Consider the following 17532-nt stretch of genomic DNA (forward strand, 5'->3'; position numbering starts at 1 on the left):
CACAACTTAATTTTATTAGAAGAGCCGAATTTAAACAATTAAGTTTTTGCTTTTTATCACCTTAAGATAATTACGTGACTATAATTTAAGAATATCATTTGTATTATTGCATTGCAGGACTGTATTGCAATCAAAAACATGCAACAAACGGCCGGTCTAGTTATACGGAAAAATACTATCGTTGATAGAGATGCAGAAGTGATAAGATTAATAAGATCAGCTGGAGCCATACCTCTGGCACTAACAAATGTTTCAGAACTGGCAATGTGGTGGGAAAGCAATAATTGTTTATTTGGTATCACCAAGAATCCATATAATACAAGGTACAATACGTTGGTAATTATATCAACACGTATCATTAGTATAATATAATATCATCTCCAATTATTTCACAATATTTATTGAACACATAATTATTTATCGAAACTTTATCGAAAAAATTCTTGAGGAGATGAAATAAATTTTGTTTTATAATGTACAATTAAATCACAAAGAATATTGGTAAAATATAATTATTGAATTGTTTTAATATTCAATATATGTGTATTATAATATTATAAATTAATATATTATAAAATATATCAATATATATAATATATATTAGGTAGCAGTTACGAAATTTCTTCATAACTTTATTATAATTTGAATTTGAATGTACTACAGAAATAACAAGATAAAATCCTACAAAAATTTCTTATTTCATTGTTATTCATTTTCAGACATATTGTGGGCGGTTCTTCGGGTGGTGAAGGCTGTATACAAGCAGCAGCTGGATCACCATTTGGAATTGGCTCGGATATTGGTGGCTCTATTCGTATGCCAGCATTCTTCAATGGAATTTTTGGTCATAAACCAACTAAGGGTGAGAAGGATTGAGAATTTGGATAATTTAAATATTTCTTGTTATCAACGTGAAAATATTACATTTTTATTAAATTATAGGAATTGTTTCGAATGATGGTCAATATCCTAGTGCACATGGCTATGATCAAGAGCAATTACTCGCCATTGGACCAATGTGTAGATTTGCACAAGATTTAACATTAATTCTTAAAATTATCGCAGATAAAAATGCCGATTTATTGAAGTTAAATCAGAAAGTGGATATTTCGCAAATCAAGGTAAATTATGAAGTTTAAAATTGAAATAAAATTAATTATTTTTTCTTAAATTTAATTAGTTTTTCTTGAACTTAATCTTACTTTATATATGCATGCTTTTGCAAAATATCAAGATTAATAATTTATCATATAATAACCAGGGAATAATATTTCTATGTAACTTTAGCTCTATTATATGGAAGACGATGGTGGTCAGTATCTGATTTCGCCAGTGGATCCAGAAATAAAAGCCGCTATGAAAAGAGTGATAAATTATTTCGAAAAAGCGCACAAAGTTAAAGCCACGAAAGTAAACGTACAGAAGTTTAAAAAAAGCATAGCCCTCTGGTTGGCAAACATGTCATGCAAGGAGGAGGAAGATTTTTCATACGAGCTAACCAATAGAAAAGGTCAACTTAATGTCTGGTTGGAAATTATTAAATGGATATTATTTATGAGCAATCACACTTTTATTGCTCTTGTCACTGCCATATTTGAAAAATGCGGCTTAAAACATGGAAGTGAGAAACATGTTCGACTTATGCAACAGAGTAAAGATCTTTATCGGGAATTTAAGGTACTGTTGTGTTATTTTTTTTTGTTATATGATTTTTATCAATGTATGCTTCAAATGTCACTATTGCTATACAATTTTTCTGTATATAAAAATATACATAATGTTTTATACTTATCATATTTTTTTTAGGATATTTTAGGAGAAGATGGTGTATTTTTGTATCCAACACATCCGACTGCAGCTCCAATGCACCATGAACCGTTGTGTAAGCCGTTTAACTTTTCTTATACTGCAATCATTAATGTATTAGGCCTACCAGCTACGGCTTGTCCATTAGGTTTAAATAAACAAGGACTTCCCATTGGATTACAAGTGTGTATTCGTAAATTTCTATGCAAAAAAGGTATTGTTTCATTTGTATTTTAAGTAATATAGTTTTAATCATATAGATCGTAGCAGGACTTTATCAAGATCATTTAACTCTCGCTGTTGCGGAAGAATTGGAACGAGGTTTCGGAGGATGGGTACCACCAACAATAGTAGCCTGATGTTTAATACTGTCATAGACAATAATTCTATGAATGAACGATACACACATAAAAGCCTCATCTTACCGACCCTGCCATCTTTCTTTTGCGAAGTATTATATTTATATCAAGATTTTCATCTATGTAAACACTATCGAGATAAAGTACAAATTATATGAATACGAATATGTATATATGAGTATGTATACTCACATGCATTTAATATGAAATTTCTTACAATATTTGATATTTCGTAAATTTCATGATGAAGTAAGTTTATATATGTATGATTATGTTGTAACTTTGCATTTATCAAATTCCAAGGTTACATTTATATTATCTAAATAAGAAAGTGTACATGAATCTTCTGACCAATTGCTTATTGGGATTCCTTGAAATATAACGCTCGATGTTGCGATATTAATACAGCCAATTATATTTTAACGATATTAATTCAACATAAAATAAAAAAGATCGCTATGTGCAAATACGCGCTCTTGCATGAGAAGAACGGAAATCTTAGTTTTCAAAATGAGACATTAAATATTTGTATAACAGAAAAGATAGTTCTAAATACAAATATTTTTCATTTTATGTTGAATTGCAGTATTTATATACCTCAGACTTCTATATGTAGAATTTTCTATTTTCATACGGGATGTATGTAAAATCAGATGGTAGCAGGGTGCTTTTGGTAACATGTGATAAGACATTCTATATTATTTAAGACATGTATTAATGTTGAAAATTTATACACACATATATATATATTTTATCTATCGAAATAAATTTTTATATTATTTCATCACAATTAGATCTTCCTCATATCCATTATTCTTTTTTCAGCATTACTGTTGTGAATAACAAACTATTTCATTAATATGGATAACGTAAAATAATTTTATAGCTTAAGTACTTTTACAGTAATCAGTATAATATAAAGGAAAGAAGCGCGGAATGTAAGTTGTCGCGTTTAAAACATAATTTTAACTTAAATATATGTTATTATATCACATCGCGTCAAAATTATTGTACATTTTTTGCAGTGCATAATAAATCACATCTTAGAGTTCTATAAATTTCAAATTTTCTGATTTATCTTCGTAATAAATAACTTATTACATATATGTATGTAAAAAATGCAGATATGCAAAAAAATTTATCTATGAGACAAATAGTTACTGGAAAAATAAGTTTCATTATACGTTCAATATACAGCATTTGAATTTATAAGCTAAAAAAAAATATATTTCGTAGATGTTATTTAAAATGTCTATATATATATATACATTATTTTAAAAAATATAGATTGTATTGAAAATATTTATTTTTCTACTAGCAAAGAAATATGATTTCATTAAGACTGCACTATTTGTAATGTATGATATTTATATATTTCACGAAATGTCTCAGGCTCATTCATTTTTCAGTTCTCATAACTACAGAAAAGACATTTTACCAATCACAAATTTTCGTTACAAATTTTGCAAAACATACTTGGTTCCTATTAAATATATCAGAATGATCACGAAATAGCATGAACAGCCCTTATTTTTCTATTATAGTCTCTTTAATATTAATTAAATTGTTTTAGGAAGAGCTGCCTATGTATAATTTAATAAAACAGATACCACATTGTCATAATTAAGTTAAACATACCTAATGCAAGGATCATAACATTATTAAATTTGTCGTATATTTTTATAAACTTTAATACAAATTTAATATTTTTGCATGTTTTATAAGTACAGTTCAAGGATAAAAATTATTGAAAACGTTCGACGACTTTTCAGTGCGCTTGTAATACTCATTTCTAATGATATTTTAAGGTCAATATAAAAATTTCACTTCCTGATTTTATACATTCCAAGAAAGCGGAAATCCATAACCAGAAAAGCATCGAGCCAAATTATATCTAGAAAATAGTCTACAAGAGAATTTGTTGCGATCATAAAATTACGATATCTCGAGACTGTTCGAGCCATTATTTAGAGATTCGCGTCACCTATAAAAAATTCATTTAGCAGGAAAAGATAGATTTCTATCAGTAAGTATTACAAATACTTAGATCTATAGAGATCGACATTACGTTATGAGATTCGTTTTCTCCGACGGTGTTTCGCTATTGCCGGTGGTGATGAGAGCTCTTTCTTCTAATCTATTGTCCAACGAGTTGTCCTTGCTCTCGTTGCACGACCTGCTGGAAATCATCTCAAACTCGTTCAAGTTGATATCCGCGTCAAAAAACGCCAAGTCAATAGTATTGGTCTGATCTGTTCTATCTTCAGAATGACGCGCCTCGTTTATGTTTCCGTTACTGATTCGTTCGTGTAATTGTTCCTTAACTCTGTCCTCGTTATTTCTTACTGATCCCGTCGCCTCTTTCTGTTTGTTCAATCGCTTATTTATTACATCTAGCTCTACATCCATTTGCAGCGCTCTCCCATAAGAGAGTTTTGTGAAATTGTCGGAATTGTTCAAGAATGTTTTATCCGCATTCATTGGAACGTCCAAGCCATCGCTCCTCTGATGGTTTTCGTTTGCGGTTTCCGATCCGTCTCGAAGGTTGGCCGGTTCTTGCACATCGACATGATGGTCTTTTCCCTTTTTAGCGGCGGCGGCGGCGAGCTCGGCCTCTTTCATCGCCGAGTGGATGACCGGCTCGGCCCATAATCCCGGGTTGAAGGCTGGCCCCGTTCCACCGAGCTCCGCCGGCAGGATGTCCGTTGGCAGGTGTTCGTGAAGCGTACTGAGATTGTTGCCGTGCAGATAAATCTGCCAGGAGAAAAACGATAACATCTTTTTGCGTTCGAGGGGCGGTTATCAGTAATGAGTCTAAATAATAATTTGTAGCCACATTTATGCATATTTCCGAAGGTACCGCTCTACCGAGAAATTCAGCTTACTTTATGTTTTTCTTGCAGATTACGACGTAGGCAAGCAACGGAAATGGATTTATACGTTGAACAGTATTTGCTAGATATGATAAAAACTGGATAGCAAATGATCAGAAAATAAATTACCGAGTCTAGTTGATCTATTTGCACGCAGACGTAATGATAAATTTTTATTATGATATATATCAAAATTTTACAGTTAATTATCTTTCGTTGCGTACATTGAACTATTGAAACATCATTATAATTATGTAAATATTTGTCCCCAAGCCGATTGCGTCAATTGACATATTTTACTTAGGTTTATAGTCGAGTCTTAGACTTTAAAACTGTTTTAAATATAATCTTAATATGAATCAATCAACAAGTCGTATTAGTATCTTAAGACGGTTTTTGAAATAAGAACGGATGAATATCTTAGAAGATTTTTTTCAAACATTACTTATGCCTTACCTTATTCCGTGTCTTCTCATCCAAAAACGGTTTCACCAGGGCCAGAGTTGCCTGGACGTAGAGCGGCGCCGAGAGGAAGTGTATCGCCTTGAATCGGGCGGGAAATCGCCCACGTAGAGCAGCTATTAAGTTTCGCAGAGCCGCTGCTCCCAATGCACCGCCCTGCCGTAACGAGAATCCGCTCCAGTCTACCACGGCGACGAAACCGGATTGCTGAAAAAAAGGAGCCCTAGGTCATCGTTAAGCGTTCAAGCGGCATGTAACAATTCCAGCGTAGAAGTGGACGCCGAGTCTAAGCCGGTCGTCTAGATTTAGCTGAATGAAACAGCATTAGCTGCTGTCGACAGAATTCCAAACATTTCATTATATAAGTACGTTATGGTCGAGTTACAAACTTCGACGCTTACATTTTTATATTAACATTGAACTTAAATTTTTATATTATAATATTTTATATATTTTATAATATTGAATTTATTATTTTTTATTTGTAATTACTATTTTTGTATTTTATAATACTAAACTTATATTAATATAGAACTTCTGGTTTACTTTATGTTTTCATGGTTTAATTCCATCAAGATAGGGACGATAATCAATAGCGTGGAAAATTAAGCACTTAAAAAATTCATTGCTTTAAAAATATAACAAAAGTAGCCACTTTATAATAATAATCGATTTCATGGAATAAGCGATCGATTAATAAATAACGAACGTGTACCTGATTTCGAGGATCTTGAATAAGTATTTCCAGAACTAAGAATATCGCTCGTTGAACGGACAATGCGGGTACAGCTACAGGATCCCATTGCGACGCCAAAATAACCAGCACGCATCTGCCTTTCCTATATTAATTTATGGTAAAACAAAAATGAATGAAATAATAAGATAATTGACTACTAAATATTCACACATTCTAAGCTATTAGTCAGAAATTTGTAACTAGAAATTGACTAATCATAGTCAATTATTCTTTTCATACTCAACTGTGATTAATCAATTTCTAGCTTCTGACTTCTGATTTATTACTAATGGCTTAGTATAGAATGGTCATTACAAATAAATTTCTGTTTTCATCTATATTATTGAAACAATTAAGAAAGAGATAAGATTTTTTCCTCTTTTAAATAGCTTAGATTAAAGCATTTAAATATTAAATAGCTCAATTACGAATACGTTTGTATTCTTGTACGAAAAAAAATATATCATGTTAATATTTATGCGCAAGACGAAGCATTTCCGGCACGTACGGGCGCGTGTCGATAGCGACGGAAAGGATAAGCATAAATTAGCAAGGCGTTCATCAAAAACTAACTGATTGTAAGAGTCTAAGGAGCATACCAAGTCAAGAAAAATTCAAAATGACTTTATTTTGACGTTATGAAAATTTATAAAATTTTCAAAACATTTGCAAAATTTATAAAATTTGACTGTTATTGACGTTGAGAATCAAAATGAAGTCATAAAAATTGTTTGTGTGTTCATCGACAGATTATTATTCATACCTGTCACGTGCAGGTAAGACACCCGGTATACCTGCGCGAAGCGCACGCTGCAATGCCGGATCCCGGGCAGTGAGATTACCGAAGATATCCTGGCGATGTGTTATTTGCGCCTGATAAGCGGCTATCAAAGCCGCTGCCTGCTCGGTGCGGTACTTCCGGGCTAGCAGGAAGCGCGTGATATACTCATCCGTGCAATGTTCCAGGTCTGAAAATAACAAACGAAGGCCAATCATTGCGATGCTATTCGTGAAACGTACGCCGTGCGCGACCGGAAGCAATTCGAATGAGAATATTCCCCGGAAGTGTGTATACAACATGGACTGAACATATTAATATTTGTCCTTAATCGCCGATGACGTCTGTCTTTCACGTTTTTACAATTAAATAAAGATTACTTTTATTCAGGTAATTGTAAAAAAACAGTTGTTGATATTTTCACTTGATTGGAAAATAGAATAGTCAGATTATTACCTTATTTTGAGTTCTGTTCTTCGTCACTGTATTGAACATTAAATTTTTTTCTCACTTTCGTCAAACTTTAAATATTATCTTTAAATATTATCTAACTTATATAACTTTAAATATTATCTAAATTTTATTTTAAATAACAATAACAAGTGTACACTCTCCATGTAGCAATTTCTTCGAGAGATGTTTGTGCTGTATGGGGAGTGTACACTCATTCTGAAGACACCTAGAGGATGTCTCTATGCCCTTTTAGTTCTCTGAACATTTCATGGATAAATACGCTATACACTAGTTTAGTCATAGAAAGAATAGATCCAATCTTGTCTCTTATAAGAACAGTACTCCGATATACATGCAATAAATTAATTTCGATTTTATTTGGTACAATTCTTACCTACATCCGGCATTTGCCGAAGTATAGACCTGACAGTCTTAATGGCTAGTTTCTTATCACGTTTATCGAATCTGCCTCCCTCCTCATAAATGCTACGGACCAAACTACTACGACCTCGAGCGGGATCGCACCACATATATTCGCAGTATTCGGACATTTTGTTTTCCTTTTCGAATGCGGGTCGATAATCTGAAACATTACAACAAATAAAACATTTTTTCATGATATGAACGAATTTTTGTTTATTTTAAAATAAAATGATGAAATTTTCCCGATATCGAATTTTGATATTTTCGAAGCATTCACAAGAACTGATGAGAAATCTTGTGACATCGAGAATTCGTAAATGAAAGACTTATATGTGATATAAATATAAATGGTAATTTTATTTGGGTCGAATTTAAATGACAAAATAAATTCAAGGTGAAAACGAGATCAACCATCAAAATAAAAAAACGAAGTTTACTTATACTGAGACAAATGTTGAAGTATTACGAAACAAATATTTCTTACGACATTTTTATCAATATTTATTATTAGCTATGACAAAAACATTTCTGTGAAGTATATCTCATCAAATGTAAAAAAATAAAATAGATTACCTATTTGCTAAGAATTTTATTGCACATATTTAAATAAATATTTATTTCAATGAAAAATAAAAATATATTTCTCACAAATAAATTTTGTAAGACAAGTAGGTTTATCTCAGTGTGGGGAAAAAATATATACACAGAAACATTTATCATCCAAACAAAAGACAAATCAAAATCATGACATCAAAATAACGTGAAAATAATTTCAAAATGATCCACTAAAGTCACTTTTCAATTACTTACGATTCGTTTTAACATCATTTTAACGTTATTGTGACTTGTTGCTTTGCTAATTGGAGCATAGAGTAGGTCATATTCGGTTTTTATTTTCAACTCATTAGTTATCAAATATACATAATATATCTGATTTTATTTTTTTATTATTAACGAAGCGGACAATGAATATACGAGTAACACATGAGGAGAACTGTGTCCGCTGGCAAAAGCGGGACGCGCTCTGAATCATACGCGGCGTGTCGTGTTCAAGCACGACTGCACATTGTACCGGGCAACAAAGAGAATGTGTGTAACGTCCGATGAGTGATTTGCAAAGTGTAGTTACAGGTTTAAATTGTGTATAGTTACAGGCCGTTTCCATCGGATAAATAATGCGAAATTTATCTAACGGACGTTTTTTGCTCAAAAAGCGATAATTCGCGATCGCACTTCTCCATGTTGGAAAATGACGCGGTTTGTACTCGTTAGCTGGAAGATAAGTTGAATCCTAGACGAACATCTAGGTGAAGGTGAGAATAGCGTAAAATAAACGTCGAGATAAGACTCGTCTTGAAAGATTTCATTTCGCATCTCGCTTTTTCCTCGCGTTAATAGCAAAGCGCAGCGCATTGCCCCAAGGATGACTCACAGAAAATCATCCTTGTATGAAGCGCGTCATGCGAGCGTTCTTTCGACCGGTTCGGATAATTATTTCGCGAAAGTTTCACACGACCTTGCAACGGGCGATCGATCGATTTACGATCCCTTACACTTTTCAAGTGGCTAGCACATCGAGACGCAATCGAATCAATCGTTTCGGAACACAACACTGGGCAAAAATTAGATCATTGCCGATAGCACGAGCATGATATTCAATTCAAAAAACGAAGCTGACAAGGAAACATGCTACATTCTAAAAGTGATATTGGTCCACTTGGAAATAAATAACACCCTGGACCTAAAATCTAAATAACTCATCTAATGACCCTCTTCAATTTCTACAATTTTTATTTAAAACGTTTTTTTTTTTTTCAAAATGTATTGTTCTCGAGATATTTTGTGTTTAAGTTAAAATGATCAAACAAATTCCAACCTAAGTCAGATACAGAATCTGTAGGATTCCAAGATTTGACGATCTAGAATACTTATTTCGAACGTGACTTTTTGACTAATAATGCTAATTTTTTTTATTTTTTTTTTCACTTAGCACGTTTCCTTATAAGAGATATTTCATATTCCTTCGAGAGGATCAGAGTGGAAGATTTGATTTTCAATTTAAAATAAATTTATAATACGATTTTAATTAGCTATGTTCAGCAGGAAAAGCAGCTTTGAAATTGTTGTAAAATTCTTTAATATGGTTGATTTTACTCTAGTTTCTCACTGGAACTAAATATATAAATCAATTACATTAAAATCTTACAACAATGCTTTTTTCTGCTCAATGCAACCATTGTAATTAACGCTAACGAGATAGTGCGGTAAATGAACTGATGTGAGCCAAGATAAACTGCGAATGTTGATGAATGAAACTGAGGACGACCGATATCTTGACTGGCCGGTCGGAGCCGGTTTCAGAAACGGTACTTAGACGTCTTGTAAGTTAATAAAGAACATAAATCACACATATCAAAATTGTTACCTGCATATCCTAGTGTTTTTCTGTCGGTACGGATCTCGAATCCTTGATTATATGTAAAACGTTATTAAAATGATATTTCCACAAAACCGAACTATCTTTAACTTTCGATAAATTATGTTAATTATATTTTCGATTAAAAGTAGATCTAGTTGAGAAGATAAATAGAAATCCAATGAAAAATAGAACAACGTGTCTAATTTATACCATTACGTCAGATATGTCTGTCTCTCCGGTAAAGTTTACCGAACCGTTAATTATTACCTCGGCAACACGGTAAAAGCTGCGCACTGGCGTGCAAATTGAAAGCGATGAAGGAACAAGAAAAACAGACGTAATTATAGCGGCCCCGAAGAGTTAATTAACCCTTCGGACCTGAACAATTATTGGTGCTAATAATCTATAAGACTCATTTAATAAATTAAATAATTAATTAAAAGGTATCAATGAATATCAAGGAATCAAAATAACAAAAAGTGAATATTAAGTATATTTTAGAATAATCCAAATTTGCAGACAATAAAATAAAGAAAATTAAATCATTTGATATTTTTAACAAAGAAATTTACAATTAAATGAATAGAATGGACTCACTAGTCAGCTCTGGAGAGTTAAGAGTTAAGAAAGATTATGTAAGAACGCAAACAATGAAACTTCAACGAAAGCAAGAAAAATCGAGGTAGAAGATAAAAGAAAAGAATACATCATACTTACAGTGTAAGAGAGACTATCACGAGATTCCTGATTCTCTTTGCGCTCCTAATCGGGAAGCGTCGTGATGACGAACACGAGGACAAAATCGGCGACGCACCTGCGCGACCGAGAGAACTGTACGCGCAATGAAGAGTTACTTGGACTCGCAGCGGCCGGCGCCGATTCGTTCGAAAGTGTCAGAGCGTTGAGAAACATGAGACGGAGAGCGAGGGGTAATAACCACAACGGGATTATACGGGTGCGAGAGAACAAAAAAGAAACGGGACGGAAAGAGCTTGCCAATGGGGCAGAGATGAAGAGAGAGGGAAAGAGAGAGGAAAGCCGGTTACCAATAACTTGCCGCTGACTCACCGCTCCATGTTCTCCTTGCACCCCCGCTATTGTAATCTCATCCCGAAAAATTGGCTGCGTTCAGTGGAAAAAGCACCTTTGCTTATTGTATTGTAAGATATTTTAATAATGATTAGTTCTTAATTAATTATATTTGTTTTTATAGATATGTTAATATTTACAGTTTAACTAAACTGTATATATATATATATATATATATAATATATATATGAAAATTTGTTTATAACAATCTATTTTCCTTGAAGAACATGATTTTGTCGTTTACTTGCTCTATTTATTATTATTTTTATTGTTATAAATTAAAATTAAAAATGATATAAATTTCATTTTAATATAAATTTTTTATAATATATACATAAATATTGTACTTTAAGTCGAGCTTTAAGTACTCAAAAATGATTTACGCAAAGTTTTATTGCGATTCAAACATTAGTTATAAAGATTTTTTTTTTTTAGAAGAAATAAATATTTTGTTTATTTACAGAACAATTAATCTCTACATTGCAATGTAATTTTGCATAAATCACCTCAAATATTTTTCAAAGCACTTGTATAAAAAATTGGGAATTTTATTTTATAAAACATTTGTATACATTTCTATTAGAGCACAGATTTAGAAAATGTTACTTCTTGAAATAATTTTTGATCCAGATGATCCATTGCTTGTATTAAATAATAAGATTACAAATGAAATATTGTTACTTTTAAGTGCGATCTAGAATAATCTGTAATTTTTTTATTGCTTTTTCATTGAAATATATGTAATACATCCTTAATTTTTCACTGGATTTAAATGTATAACCAATTATATTAAAATTATTAAAAATATTATATTAAAGTTATATATATTTTATATATTAAAGATAATATTTTATATTAAAAAATCTGACAATATAATGGCAAGCTTTTTTATTGAACGCTATAACCATTGTTGCGTTCCAAAAAATTGTCTACGATCTACTAGGAGAATACATCATGGTGATTGGCGCGCGACTGGCGCCATGATTATCGACGAGCGGAACTGAGCAAACGTTACCAGGGCGATGTGAGTGGGTGGTGTAACAATAAGTGTACGTATTATGTACCTACTTGGCTTTTATGTACCTCTCGAATCGAGGAGTGTCGATTTTTATTTCTAGGATTCTAAAATAGACCATAAAGAAAAACCTGCTTTTATGGGGTAAAAATATTTAAGATATAATAATATTATAATTCTTTTAGGAAGGATTTCGAAAAATGGAATATTAAGCGGAAATATATGTCTAAAAATAATTTTGTGTCAAATTTATCTTTACATGTATCTTTATATATACATATGTGTGTGTGTGTGTGTGTGTGTGTGTGTGTGTGTGTGTGTGTGTGTGTGTGTGTGTGTGTGTGTGTGTGTGTGTGTGTGTGTGTGCATATATACGTATATGTGTATATATCTATACAATGTAAAGACTTCAAGCATAAAAATAATATTATTAGGTGTTGGAATTAATTCGTAGCGTTTTTTAATGAAAGAATGTTATTTATTTCACATGAGCATTAAAAAATACATTAATGAAAGTACTTCCCATCACTTGTAAAACGCTACGAATTAATTCCAACACCTAATAATTAAAATAATTTATGTTTAAAGTATTATGCAATAAAATATTAATATGCAGTATAAAAATTCCTATTCACGATCATTTATATACCTAAATTATTCACATATACATTTATAATTTATGAATAATTCTCAAAAGTTTGAGAATTTTCCTGTATATCATAAGATTATCTTAAAAGATTATCTTCAATAATTATCTTTTAAGATAATTATTGAAAAAAATTTTTAAGCAATGATGGATAAGAATAAGGATTAATAATTTGAAACTCACAAGTTAAATTAATTAATGCTCAAATATAAATATCACATATAGATAACTTTTTGAAATATTGTATATAGATAGATTTTCGTGTTTCTGAATCTTCCTAATTCTTCGCGCATTCTACGTCGTGCATAAAATATTACGTAAAAAAATTTGCATATTGCATTCGTTGCAAAATAACACAATCATTAGCTGTGTCTGCTCCGTTTACAAATGCACAGAAAATTACCAGATGTCCATCTTTGTTGCTATACAATAGCGCACGAAACAAATAATGGCAGATCGTATCTCAATCGTTTCAGAAACGTAGAAACTTTTTGCAACTATATGAAATGCATGAAGTGCACATTCCTTTGCATATATTGACGATAGCGTCGTACAATCAACAATGTACGATGCAATGTGGATAAGGAACACAAAATAAAATAAAGTCAATTGCTGAAATGTCGCGTAACGCGAGCTAATATTCGTAAATCTAAAACCATTTCACTATCGGGGTTTAAATATACTTTGCGCCTCAACAGTGCTTTAATTGCATTCTCGGCTAACAGTTAAATGATCCCGCAATACATGATGTGATCATTTTAAGCACGTATAATAGTTTATGTAATACATATTTTGCGTGCACTTTTATTTGTATAAATGAAAATAAACGAAAAATATCGTTCCTCTTGCTAAATTTTGAAGTAGTAAATGTAAATTTCTTTAATTTGATTAAGAAGTTTATTAAAAATTAAAACATTTCTATTGTTTCTTGAATTGTTTTTCAGAAACAAGTCGTACACATATTATTATATCAAATAGTTATTATATTATTTTTTATATCAAGCAATCCGATAGCATTGCGACATACAAACAATATATTTTGTTTGCGTTTTTATTTAGACACTTAAAATAAATAAAGCAACTCAATCATGCCTCCATATTTTGAATTAGTAATATATTCATAACATTATGAAATTGGATTAGAAAATTCATTAATCAAATTAACGTTTTTTTACAATGCTAACAATAAGTCGCTCATGTAATCTACATAAGAAGTGATAACATCGCGACGCCAAACTATATAAAAATTACATAATTTTGCGTGATGCTTCTATATTTGCAAATTTAAAAATAAATTAATTATCTTAGATTTTAAATCAATATTATCTCTATATTATGAATTAACAAATATAAAATTGTGGAATTGCATTAGAAAATTTCTTAAAAATTAAACATATTATTTTTTGCGTTGGTTCAGAAGTAAGACTCCATTATTGGTTTCTATCTACGGATATAGCGACACGTGGTATGTATTAACAAGTATGTATGACTCAACCGTATGTCAACTCGTGTACTAGTCGCCAATTGCAAAATCTCATTTCTTTTCGCAATTAATATCGTCAAGACGCTTATTGTGGATATATTATTAGGAATATTATTATTGGGAGAGTAAATGATATAACTATATCAATTATGTTAAATATCGTAAACAACGAAAAACGCATAAATTATAGATAAAGGTAGCGACCTTACCGATAACTTTTGTTGGTTAATTCGATAATCCGAAACAAAATCCGAAGTGCAACAACTGTATTCGCAAAATATGCGAACAAAAACGGTAAGATACAATTTTCCGGATTTTACCGATGCATTTTCTGTTGCGATTTTACAAATATTTTTTTTTTCTTCGTGCGGAAGTCGTTCGGTTTTGTTCGAAACGCTTTTTCATATTCGTCCGTGCGACGTATGACGATGCAATAGTACATGCATATCACACGTCTGTCCGAGGAAGAAGTTGCGTAATGTATAACGGTAAAAACGCCGTATGGCAGCAATAAAGAGTTGTCTGTTTCCTTTACTCGAGCAATGAGGGGCTATCATTCGTTTATTACAAGTTCAACAATTAATACGTAAAAAATGTCCTGCTATGAAGCTCATCACTTGAAACATTTTAGATGGAATTTTATGACGTTTCAAAAGATTTCGCATATTATTTATTATAAAAATCGACTATACAAAAATAGATTATACATACAGTGTGGCCCAAATATTTTGGCTACACTTTGAGATTTTATAGCAAATTTAATTCTCAGAATAAAAAGTTTCTTATAAACATTGATCAAAAAATAACTTCCTTGAGAAGTTAATGATTTCAAAGATTAAAAAAATCTTTGAAATCACGATTATTTTTTGTATTTGTATAAAAATCAGGGAATGTATATTTTTTTAACAAAAAATATTGAAACAAAAGTTGTAGAGAATTAAATTATCTTTCAAATATAAAATAATCGTGATTTCAAAGATTTTTAAGCATTAACTTTTTAAGGAAGCATTATTCGATTTATGTTTATATAAACTCTTTGTTTAAAATTAAATTTCCTATAAAATCTTAGTCTGACCAGAATGTTCAGGGTCACCTTGTATATATAATTCTTTTAAATAGAAATCGGAAAACCTTTTTAAGTAATTTGTTTAGAATAATTTGTTTCAGGTAATTAGTGTTAAAGATTCAGCATATCGCTAAAAGTGTAATAATCAAAGGTCCAAATTTTAAAGTTTAATCGTAAATTGTTATATTATTTATGAAATGTATACAAAAAATAAGTAATAAGTAGTATATACAATTACATTATAATTATTAATGATATTAAGCAAAAAAGAATATTAGATATATAAAATTACTCCAATTTTAAAAGAGACTTAAAAATTCTTGCAAAAGAGAGAGAGAAACAAATACAAAATTAATTAAAATATTTATTAAACTAAGGACAAATTATTATATGATAAAGTTAAAAATAGAATTTCATTATATATATAATAAGAATTTTGAAAATAATTAATTACATCATAAAATTTGTTAGATTTGAATGTAAATAAACCAAACCACATCTACATATAATGTCGTTTAAATTATAGCCATAAGATTATATTTCTTTTTTTATATTTGAGATGAGAGAGAGAGAGAGAGAGAGAGAGAGAGAGAGAGAGAGAGAGACGAAATGCTAAAAATTCTTGTATTACAAGCTACGCCTCGTTTTGCACAAACCACGTTATCACCTTAAAGTGAACTCCGTTAAACGAGCGCTGATAAAAATGACGATATTACTCACGTAACCGGTATTAAAGCCTGATAAAATGGGGTTCGATCGATTTCCGTGCTGGTTTATATTGCTTCTAGTTATTCTTTCATTGTGTACACGTACGCATGTTTCATGAGTATGTACCATAGGTGATATCGCGTCTTAAAAAGACTTTTGTTTAGAAAAAAAAGAATAAACATCTAAAGAAGATCCTTTAAATAAGATTTCAAATAAGGTTTCCAGAGCATGCAAATATGTATTGAGCTTTTGTAAGAAAAGAAAGAAACACAGAAATACGTCATTATAATATGTACCTGAAAATCTCGCATATATTTCTCGATATATTTCTTAGCTTCGCTAATCTTTTACAGTTTTATAGCGTTTCTGCGTGGTGCGCACCAACTTTCACCAATTTTGCTTGATTACAACACGTACAACTACGCATTGCGATAAAATACAGTATAACAACGTTATTATATATAAAAATTGTTCCAGAATTACAAATACAAATTTTATATTATATATAAGCTTCCATAGATGGTAATTTCAGATAGTCAAAATAAAATTCAGCCTTGAATATTTATCGACGACAATCTGATTTCGGTCATTGAAATGTTTGTATATAAATATAACCGGAAAAATTATGATACCTTGATGTTGAAGTCAGAAAAAAAATATTAAATATAAAAATTGTATAAAATAGTATAAATACATAAAAAAGTATAAATATATAAAATATAAATATTATATATTTTATATTTAACCACACACTTCTAATTTAAAAATCTATAAATATACATATATATGTGTACTCTCTTATATACATATATATATATATATATATATGCATGTATTTATGCGTTAAAAATTGATTGAAAGATTATATTGATGACGAAAATTATAATATAACTGCAAAATTTAATATGCTACAGATGCTACATTTGCAAAAGAAACTTTTATATTTCTTACTTTATGCTAATTGATGCTTTTAGAGAATCGCCAGAAGCGCAGAAGTACAGGAAAACCGGAAATCACACCGCAATCGAGAACAATGGACGTTCGATCGCGGGTTTGATCGCGATCCGATGATTATTGCCAGTCCATCACCGTCGAAAATTCCCGCGTCGCGTTCCGCGGATTTGCACGCGTGCCAATTTAACCGCTACGTGTACGTCGATCGTCGAGGAAACGCCGCTCGGCACTCGAAACGTCTACCGCGAAAGCAGTGATGCCA

General features: G+C 31.1%; 2 protein-coding genes across 6 annotated transcripts in view; one reads left to right on the forward strand and one right to left on the reverse strand.

The window, feature by feature from the left end:
• The window catches only part of LOC105146190 (fatty-acid amide hydrolase 2-B), a 17455-nt gene extending 14500 nt beyond the window's left edge, over positions 1 to 2955 (forward strand). For all 4 annotated transcript variants that reach the window (XM_011056295.2, XM_011056293.2, XM_011056294.2 and 1 more), the window contains 6 exons: positions 118 to 323; positions 720 to 862; positions 943 to 1121; positions 1288 to 1677; positions 1807 to 1989; positions 2067 to 2955. In XM_011056295.2, coding sequence (XP_011054597.1) covers positions 118 to 323; positions 720 to 862; positions 943 to 1121; positions 1288 to 1677; positions 1807 to 1989; positions 2067 to 2165 — 1200 coding nt within the window. In that variant the 3' untranslated portion in view covers positions 2166 to 2955. The remainder of the gene's footprint in view (positions 1 to 117; positions 324 to 719; positions 863 to 942; positions 1122 to 1287; positions 1678 to 1806; positions 1990 to 2066) is intronic.
• On the reverse strand, positions 2857 to 17532 carry LOC105146188 (clavesin-2). 2 transcript variants are annotated; one of them, XM_011056288.2, is made up of 6 exons: positions 17268 to 17532; positions 7862 to 8050; positions 7000 to 7204; positions 6216 to 6339; positions 5495 to 5707; positions 2857 to 4919 (listed from the first exon to the last, which is right to left on the reverse strand). In XM_011056288.2, exons 2-6 carry the CDS (start codon positions 8016 to 8018, stop codon positions 4230 to 4232), a joined length of 1389 nt encoding a protein of 462 aa, XP_011054590.2. In that variant the 5' UTR covers positions 8019 to 8050; positions 17268 to 17532; the 3' UTR covers positions 2857 to 4229. The 2 variants fall into 2 exon arrangements, with proteins under 2 accessions (XP_011054590.2, XP_087259992.1); XM_087403866.1 differs by lacking the exon at positions 17268 to 17532 and adding an exon at positions 11027 to 11169.

This window comes from Acromyrmex echinatior, chromosome 3 (genome assembly GCF_024713525.1).
Source record: "Acromyrmex echinatior isolate Ae372 chromosome 3, ASM2471352v2, whole genome shotgun sequence".
In the NCBI taxonomy this organism is placed as follows: domain Eukaryota; kingdom Metazoa; phylum Arthropoda; class Insecta; order Hymenoptera; family Formicidae; genus Acromyrmex; species Acromyrmex echinatior.